This window comes from Lethenteron reissneri, unplaced genomic scaffold, assembly GCF_015708825.2.
Source record: "Lethenteron reissneri isolate LAM-NWPU_2019-01 unplaced genomic scaffold, ASM1570882v1 scaffold_1433, whole genome shotgun sequence".
Lineage (NCBI taxonomy): Eukaryota > Metazoa > Chordata > Hyperoartia > Petromyzontiformes > Petromyzontidae > Lethenteron > Lethenteron reissneri.
Window position 1 is genome coordinate 200,861 of NW_026891150.1, and position 9,740 is coordinate 210,600.

At 50.8% G+C, this 9,740-nt stretch overlaps 1 protein-coding gene across 1 annotated transcript; it reads left to right on the plus strand.

The window, feature by feature from the left end:
* The first annotated feature begins 2,789 nt into the window (after nt 1-2,789).
* On the plus strand, nt 2,790-5,411 carry LOC133362313 (bromodomain-containing protein DDB_G0280777-like). The gene is made up of 2 exons (XM_061581241.1): nt 2,790-3,999; nt 4,951-5,411. Exons 1-2 carry the CDS (start codon nt 2,995-2,997, stop codon nt 4,990-4,992), a joined length of 1,047 nt encoding a protein of 348 aa, XP_061437225.1. The 5' UTR covers nt 2,790-2,994; the 3' UTR covers nt 4,993-5,411.
* The last annotated feature ends 4,329 nt before the right edge of the window (nt 5,412-9,740 follow it).

The window sequence follows — 9,740 nt, forward strand, 5'->3', positions numbered from 1 at the left end:
ACACACCACACACAGTCACACACCACACACACACCACACACAGTCACACAAACACAGTCACACACCACACACAGTCACACACCACACACACCCCACAAACAGTAACACACCACACACAGTCACACACAGTCACACACACCACACACAGTCACACACCCCACACACACACCACACAGTCACACACAGTCACACACACCACATACAGTCACACACCACACACAGTCACACACCACACACACCACACACAGTCACACACCACACACACCACACACAGTCACACACCACACACACCACACACAGTCACACACCACACACACCACAGACACACCACACACAGTCACACACCACACACACCACACACAGTCACACACAGTCACACACACCACACACACACACCACACACACCACACACACACACACCTTGGAATGAATTGTGCACGTGTACTGCAGCTGCTGATGATGCTGCTACGGCTGCTGCTGGAGAGACGTCGCTGCACCTTCGAAAGAGGCTGCTGCAACTTGCTGAATCCGCCCCCTGTTGAGCTGCACTACTGCAAGTTCAAGTTCATGTATTAGGTACAGAGCCCTGTGAGCCATTCGGCTCTTGAATCGGGTGCAACCGCAACAAACAAAAAACAAACACATGAACAAGAAAACATCTTAAAGTGACTTTGTGACTAAGTGCGAACATAAAATGTGGCAAATGGCGGTTGTTGTTGTTGTGTGTGTCTGTGTGTGTGACTGTGTGTGTGTCTGTGGTGTGTGACTGTGTGTGTGGTGTGTGTCTGTGTGTGTGTGTGAGACTGTGTGTGTGTGTCTGTGTGTGTCTGTGTGTGTGTCTGTGTGTGTCTGTGTGTGTGGTGTGTGTGACTGTGTGTGTGTGTGACTGTGTGTGTGGTGTGTGACTGTGTGTGTGACTGTGTGTGTCTGTGTGTGTGGTGTGTGTCTGTGTGTGTGACTGTGTGTGGTGTGTGTCTGTGTGTGTGTCTGTGTGTGTGACTGTGTGTGTATGTGACTGTGTGTGTGACTGTGTGTGTGGTGTGTGTCTGTGTGTGTGACTGTGTGTGTGTGTGACTGTGTGTGTGGTGTGTGTCTGTGTGTGTGTGACTGTGTGTGTGACTGTGTGTGTGGTGTGTGTCTGTGTGTGTGACTGTGTGTGTGTGTGGTGTGTGCACAAGCGTCGTGGTGACGTCACCGCTACTTCAAGTTCAAGTATTAGGTATAGCCCTGTGAGCAATTCGGCTCTTGAATCGGGTACAACCGCAACAAACAAAAACATCTTAAAGTGAATATGTGACTGAGTGCAAACAGAAAATCCAAGAAAAGACAGCAAAATATTGCAGGAAAAAAATCACAGTTACACCAACTCTGTGTGCAAAAATCCCAGCAGACAACAAATCGATTAACGAATGAAATCGGCTAACCCTCGATATATTATTGGTTCTTTCTGTTATAAAGTCACGTAAATAGAAAAAAATTATAATAAAATATTGAAAAAATGGCGGGTTTTGCTTTTATTATTTTCCATTTTTTTTCTTATTTTTTATTTTCAATCGACGCGATTTTACCAAAAGAACCAAGAATATGAATTCCTGCAGTCACGAAAGTTTTAAGTCAAAATTGATCCGCTAACCCGTCAAGGCAAGTAACCTCTTAATCAATTGCTGTTATAACCGTACCGGCTTCAAGTAGCAGCAGCAGCAGAGAGACACGTGGCACCACTGCAGCTCCCACGTGACAGCGTCTGGCCACGCCCAGCGCGGGTCACGTGTCAGGAAGGGGCGGGGCTTAAGCACCACGTGGGCAGAGCCCCCAGGTGTCATTGGCTGTCTGCGTGGTGTCGTCTATGGGTCTCTGTGCGTGAGTCAAGTTCATGTATTAGGTAGAGCCCTGTGAGCCATTCGGTTCTTGAATCGGGTGCAAACTGAAAAAACAAAAAAAACATCTTAAAGTGACTATGTACAAACTGAAAAAAGAAACAAAAAACATCTTAAAGTGATTATGTGCAAACTGAAAAAACAAACAAAAAACAAAAACATGAACAAAAAACATCTTAAAGTGACTATGTGCAAACTGAAAAAACAAACAAAAAACAAAAACATGAACAAAAAACATCTTAAAGTGACTATGTGCAAACTGAAAAACAAAAACATGAACAAAAAACATCTTAAAGTGACTACGTGCAAACTGAAAAAACAAACAAAAAACAAAAACATGAACAAAAAACATCTTAAAGTGAATATGTGACTGAGTGCAAACAGAAAATCCAAGAAAAGACAGCAAAACATTGCAGAAAAAAGTCACCGTGTACACCAACACTGTGTGCAAACATCCCAGTGGGATGCAGGTCAAACAACCAACAACAACAACCACAAGACAACTTAGAGAGTCGATGGGTCTCTATCAGTAATTCTACATTTGAAGCTTTCGTGACTGCCAGGAGTAGGTTTTTCCGGTAAAGTCACGTAGGTAAAAATAAAAATAATATAAAAAATAATAAAAAAATCACGACGTTTCGGAGGCAACACAAACTTCCTTCATCAGGTGTAAAAAAGCACAAAAAAAACTGTACGTCGTGATTTATTATTTTATTTCTATTAATATTTACATTATTTTTATTATTTATCTCTTCTGTAGTCTATGGGTCTCTGTGACCCCCCCCCGTGAGGATCGTGAATCGAGGTCAGAATCGACCGACGGCTTGCAATCTAAGTCGATTCTAACGTAATCGCATGGAGGAATCGATCCACGGATCGATCCGACGACATCACCGTTAACCAAATCGCAATGGAGGTAGAAGCCAACAGCTTCCATCGAGTCGCGAAGTCGTCACCTCCTCTACCTCCTCTTCTACCTCCCCCTCTACCTCCTCCTCTACCTCCTCCTCTACCTCCTCCACCTCCTCAATTGCCTCGCGACATCAACGACCCTCCCACAGCAGCAGCGGAATCAGCAACAACGACGTCAACACCCGCCACTGAGGCCTACACCGCCATGCAGCCTGCGGTCTCTGCCCAAGCCGCGTCGCATTCTGCGGGGGAGATTCAGGCGAGGGGCGGTGGCTGCGGCGAGGAGGAGGAGGAGGAGGATGAAGCGATGCAGTTGCTGACCATCGTAACCGGCGATCTCATCTCCGGCTACGTGGCTCACCTGACGCAGCAGACGGAGCAGCAGCAGCAGCCTGTGCAGCAGCAGCAGCAGGGGCTGCAGCAGGGGCTGCAGCAGCAGCTGCAGCAGCAGCTTCAGCAGTTGCAGGAGCAGCTCCCGGCGGTGCAGCAACATCTCCTGCTGTCGCAGCAGCAGCAGCAGCAGTGGATGGAGAAGCTCTGGCAGCAGCAATTCCAGCACATGCAGCAGGTGCAGGAGCAGCTCCAGCAGGTGCAGCGGCAACAGGAGCTTGTGCAGCAGCTGCAGCAGCAGGAGCAGCTCCTGGATGTGCAGCAGCAGCAGCTGCTGCAGGAGCTGCAGAAGAAGTATCAGCTCCAGGAGGTGCAGCTGATGCGTCGGTTCAAGCAGCTGCACCAAATGCAGCAGGAGCATTTCCAGCAGTTGCAGCAGTTCAAGGAGTGGCAGGAGCTGCAGCGGCAGGCGCGGCAAATACAGCGGCAGCTGCGGGAGGTGCGCTCGCTGCTCCAGACCTCCCGGCGGCTGGTGCGGATGCGTGTGGAGCTTCTGCAGGAGGCGCTCGACATCCGAGGAGACGCGTTGCTGGCGGAGTTCGAAGCCTCCATCCCAGACTTTGTGAGGCGCGCGGAGGAGCTGGCGAAGCAAGTGGACCCGCGCCGGCTGGTCATGACCCTGGCCTGGCAGGTTCTCACCGCGGGGCCCATGAGCTGGGGCTGCGTGCTGTCCATGGTGGTGTTTTGCGCGCTGCTCGTCAAGAACCTGAGGGCCTCCGGTCGTCTGGGCGACTCGGAGGAGACTTGGCCCTTGACGGACGCGGTGGCCGCTGTGCTGTTGACCACACGCAAGACCTGGCTCATGGAACAGGGAGGCTGGGTGAGGGGTTACACACCGCTACCATCAACACCACTGCGCCGGAACAGCGTGTTGGTAATTAAAAGCCCATGGGCTGCACAAAATCGAGCAGCCTCCTACCGTTGTTATTGAGTTGATCTGACCCATGTCCTCCAATCACTCCAGACCAGGTGCTAGCATCATGACCAACTCTGGCATTGAAGTCACCCAACAAGATGACTCTATCCCGAGGGGCCACTTTAGCCAGCACCTGTGACATGAGGTCATAGAAGGCATCTGACTCATCGGCCTTGCCTGCATCCCTCCACGGATGTTCGTCTTCGGTGGGGGCATAAGTAACCACGACCACCACTCCTCGCCTCTGGTTGATGGAAAGGCGAGCCCAAAGTTGTCTGGGGCTTACAGATTCCCACACCTCACCGCCACGCTCCCATGCCCCCTTCATTCTTTTATTCAGAAGAAGAGCCACTACCTGTTGTTTGGCAGTCTCCTGCCCCCAGTAGAGGACTGTCCACCCCTCATGATGTCAGGAGCCAGAGCCGGTCCACCGGACCTGAATGCCACAGAGATCCAGGCAGTACCTGTCCAGCTCCCGACAGAGGAGTGGCAGCCTCTCCTCAGCAGTGAGCGTTCGAACATTCCACACGTTCAACCAAAGTGTCTCACTACCCAGTGTCTCACAAGCATTGTCTCACTACCCAGTGTCTCACTACTCAGTATCTCACTACCCAGTGTCTCACTACCAGTGTCTCACTACTCAGTATCTCACTACCCAGTGACTCACTAGCGGTGTCTCACTACCCAGTGTCTCTGTACCAGTGTCTCGCTACCCAGTGTCTCTCTACCCAGTGTCTCTGTACCAGTGACTCACCACCAGTATCAGATCATAGAACAACGCCAAAAGGTGATGATGATGACGATGATGGTGGTGGTGGGGCTCTCTTTCCGTTCTGTTTCTGTGCTGCCACACAGGAGGGCTTCCTGCGAGCGTTCGGGCCGGGGACGCCCACCTAGGAGAGGAGCCGCAGACGCCGAGCTCCGATGGGCGGCGATTGTGGAGACAAGAAGAGAGAGACAGAGAGAGACAGAGAGAGAGACAGAGAGAGAGAGACAGAGAGAGAGACAGAGAGAGAGACAGAGCGAGACGGAGAGACAGAGACTTTTGACTTTTTACACAACTTTTATTGCCGCCAGGAGCAACAGCACTGGAGGCGATTCCGATATGAAATACAGTCACCAGCAAACAAACGAATAAACGCTGTAAATCCACACGCCGTGGCGCTAAATGCAGCGCAACACGAAAGAAAAGTCACGTGGTGGTTGTTGTTGTGGTGGTGGTTGTGGTGGTGGTGGTCATCTCGCACGCCACGGTGACGAGAGAGCGCCTCAGAAGAGAGAGAACGGCCATCACCAAGCCATGTCAATTTTTTACTTTTCTCTTTACAAAATGAGGCTTCCATTAACGTGTGGTCCGACCTCTGTCAGGCGTTGAACAGTGAAATAGTACAAGTCGTTCGAAAGTGCATCGTAATATCTGCATCGTTAATATTTTTAAACTTGAGGGAATTAATTTTTTGGCAGTGGCAATGAGAGATGCAAACATTGAAATGGCTCAGGGTTTGAATCAGATGAAAATTCAGAGGAGTTAAAACGTGCTAACTACCAACCTAAATGTTCAAACAATTGTCGGGGGATACGTGTTGATTGTGTGCGTTTACACAATTTGACTTGAAGTCTTGAAAACTGGTTACACAGAAACAAAACTTACAGCCAAGAAATTGTGACGTGTTGTTTTAAATTGCCTGAATTTCTGTAAAACACTGTTTAAGTGACAATGTCAGACTGTTGTTGTCTTTGATCGTTCATAATGAATTTTGTGTGTTCAGCGTTACCGACGTAAGTCGTGATTTTTAAACGTAATCTTAACTTTTAATGGAACATAAATCTTAAGTAATAGAGCTCTGTGAAAATATATAGCTGGATACTCGCAGTCACCTCAAAAAAAGTAAGTTTCATGTTCCGAGAAAAGGATTATTTTGAAAGTGTTCGTTTTTTTCGGTAAAGTCACGTAGGCAGAAAATAAAATAAAAGATAAAAAAATATATATTAAAAGATAATTGTTTTATTTATATTATCCATTAGTATTTCTACATCACGTAGGGAAAAATAAGAATAAAAAGAATAAAAACAATAGAAATAAAAGAAAATTTTATATCATTATTTTATTTTTTGTTTGTATTATTATTTATATAAATTGTATTTACTTATTTTATACCTACGTGACTTTACCAGAAAACACCTAAGAGTATGAATCCTTGCAGTCACGAAAGCGTCAAATCTAGAATGGATTATTTTTAAATCTGTTCTCTTAGTGTACTAAGCAACCAAAAACGATATCCTCAGGAACAGAGGATGAAGCTTTAGTCATGGAATGTCCCGTCGGGTCCTAAAGATTGTTGACCTGTGAGAACATCACGACGTCTTTTATCTTATAATCCTGTGGGAAGTCGACAACATGCACAACACAGCAACACTCACGACAAACATCGTTTAGTTCCTGTCGGCATTGGTCATGACGTATTTATATCGTGTACAAAGTCCTCTTCAAAGATCTCTGGCCAACGTGAAAGAGTCAAAATTACCCCTCCCCCCCCGCCTCTCGTGGTGCCCCATCTGCCAGCGGTGGCACGAGCAGGAATTGCAGGGCTGTGCCTCTACCTTTGACACAATGTCTGGCAACAATGGGGGGATCAATAAAAACACGGTGAGTGTTGACTGAGATTACATTATTGATGTGAAACTATCTGCAATAAATGACGTGCTGCATCCCTTAAAACATTTGTGCCTTTTTTCTCTCGCCGTGCTTAAAGAACAATTTTCCTGGAGGCTTGTTGCATTTGTTTAAATCCATGTTTTATATGACACCCGTAGTGAATCCAACTGAGTCGGAAGACGTCTTGGGAGCAACGCTATTTCACCAACACAACACGACACGAGCTACACTTGGGTGTCGAATGCCCATCTATCCCACGCTACGGCACAACTAGACACGGCTCGCTATCCCGGCCCGGACCGCGAGCTGCTGGGTCCTGGAGCGCGTGGCTAGAGGCTTCTTCTCCCCGACGTGAATCTTCTTCACCGGCCACACGAAGAACCCACGACCGCCTCACGGAGCCCCCCCCCCCCCGTTATATCGGCCTGGGCTGGGCTGGCTCCGGCCCTCGCCCCGCCCACCTCTTTCCCGAAGGATCCCGAGGGCTTCTCTATACCACGTGACCGCCCAGCGGCCCCGTCCACCGGTGGCCCCCCTCCAATATCATCCGGTGACGTGTCGGCAGGTCAATCAGCGTATCATGCCCCAACGCAACCCTGGCTGGCTGACGCTCCCTCACCGGGAGCCCGCACCGCACACTGCACGCGGTGCCTCCGCACTGACCAGCGCTCACCGAAGCCCCGCTAGGGCTGGTACTACGCCCAGTGACTGCACGTAATGCCAACACATTATCCGCCGTAGCTTCGTAAGCCCGGCAGCACACGGTGACATTCACAGTCACTACATCACCCCCCTCTCTGTAGCTTCCAGCCGTCCCGGCTGCCAACTCCCCCGCAAGTAAGCAACCGACGTACAATTATACAGAACAACAAGCAGGTGCGCTCCAACAATAACAAGACAGCACGATAAATTACCCAAACCCAACTGTACAATATATACACCGAGAGAGAGAAAAAAGACACAGCAGCGAGAGAAATGAACAACACAACAATCGCGTCGTACAAGATCCCCACAATAAACATCTCCCACCCACAACGTGTAAACAACGCCCGTGAGCTCGATGGCGGAAAGGATCAGCCAAACGCTCGCCACGACTCAAGAGCGCGCGACAAGCCACGGCAGTGTGGGAGCGTGCAACGCGCGGGGATCGTGAGAGTCGAGTCTTTGAGCGAGTCCGTGACGCCGGCCCTCCAGGCGGGTCGGGCTCATCTGCCCTGGAAGCAGAGGTCGCAAACGGGTTTTGATTCCTTACCCGTACCCGGCCGGGTATGGGTTCCCGTACGCCACCCGTACCCTACCCGAAATGAGTGACTAACGGTGACTCACCGGTGACTCACGGCCTACCCGTACCCGGCCGCACCAGGGTCGCAAACGGGTACCCAGCTACCCGTACCCGGCTGGGTACGGGTAGCCGGGTATCGGGTAGGGTACGGGTATCGGGTACCCGGTTGCGACCTCTGGGATGAAGCCATGTTGCAGGCGCGGGTGGGTTGATTCTAGGAACTTGAATTGTGAGAAGAGACAAGACGTTGGGAAATGAGTGACAAACGGTGACTCACCAGTGACTCACGGCCTACCCGTACCTGGCCACACCAGGGTCGCAAACGGGTACCCGTACCCGGCTGGGTACGGGTAGCTGGGTATCGGGTAGGGTACGGGTATCGGGTACCCGGTTGTGACCTCTGCCTGGAAGCTGACTCCCCACGAAGAGCAGTCGACCGGGTCATCGGGTCCTTCACGTGCAGAGCACGCGAGGCCGACAGAGCGGACGCACGCCCCGGCTCGCCACGCACAGCCCACACTCGGCCCCTGCGATACGGAGATGAGACAAACTCACACGGCGGCGCGATCAATGGCTTAAGACGAGCGGGGTGTACAAACCGGTTCCGCTTACCAAACCGAATCCATGGTTGCAGCAGCAATGCGGGAGGTGTGCCCACCGGCACCTGCGGACAATGCAACCAGGTCCTGTCCCCCGGCGACCAGTCGCACAGGGAAACACGGCCACTGGTTTCAGGTAATTTTTTACGAAACATTTGAAAATTCCCGCCAATTCGGTGGGGGTCAGGAAGCCTTCGGGTGACTCCGCGCGTGAAAGTATAATAAGTAAATATTGTGAAAATAAATAAAGTAACCCTCGTTAATCGTTGCCACGTCGTTTATCCCGATAAAGTTGAGGTAAATGTCCCTCACGACAACCTAACGCGCCTGATTTTAACAAAAAAATCTGTAAAAGTATGTAAGCTTATACTTTACTAGCTCGGTTTGCCAATCCTAGGACGGAAGCTGTAATATTTACGAAAAATTGAGCCGATAATAGATTTAATTGCAGTGAATCTTGAAAAAGTGAGTGAGTGAGTGGGTGAGTGAGTGGGTGGTGAGTGGGTGGATGAGTGGGTGAGTGGGTGAGTGGGTGAGTGAGTGGGTGGTGAGTAGGTGGGTGAGTGGGTGGGTGGGTGAGTGGGTGAGTGAGTGAGTGGGTGAGTGAGTGGGTGGTGAGTAGGTGGGTGAGTGGGTGGGTGGGTGAGTGGGTGGTGAGTGGGTGGGTGGGGTGAGTAGGTGGGTGAGTGGGTGGGTGAGTAAGTGAGTGAGTGGGTTGGGGTGGGTGGGTGAGTGAGTGGGTGGGTGGGTGTGTGGGTGGGTGTGGGGTGGGTCGGTGGTGAGTGGGTGGTGAGTGGGTGGGTGAGTGGGTGGGTGGGTGAGTGGTGGGTGTGGTGGGTGAGTGAGTGGGTGGTGAGTGGGATGGGTGAGTGGGTGGGTGAGTTGAGTAGGTGAGTGAGTGAGTGAAGTGGGTGAGGAGGGTGAGTGAGTGGGTGGTGGTAGTGAGTGGGTGGTGGTGAGGGGAGTGGTGAGTGGGTGGTGTGAGTATGGGTGGGTGATTGGGTGGGTGAGTGGTGGGTGGTGGTGAGAGGGTGTGAGTGGGGGGTGATGGTGAGTGAGTGGGTGGGAGTGGGTGGGGCGTAGGTGGGTGAGTGGGTGTGATGGGTGA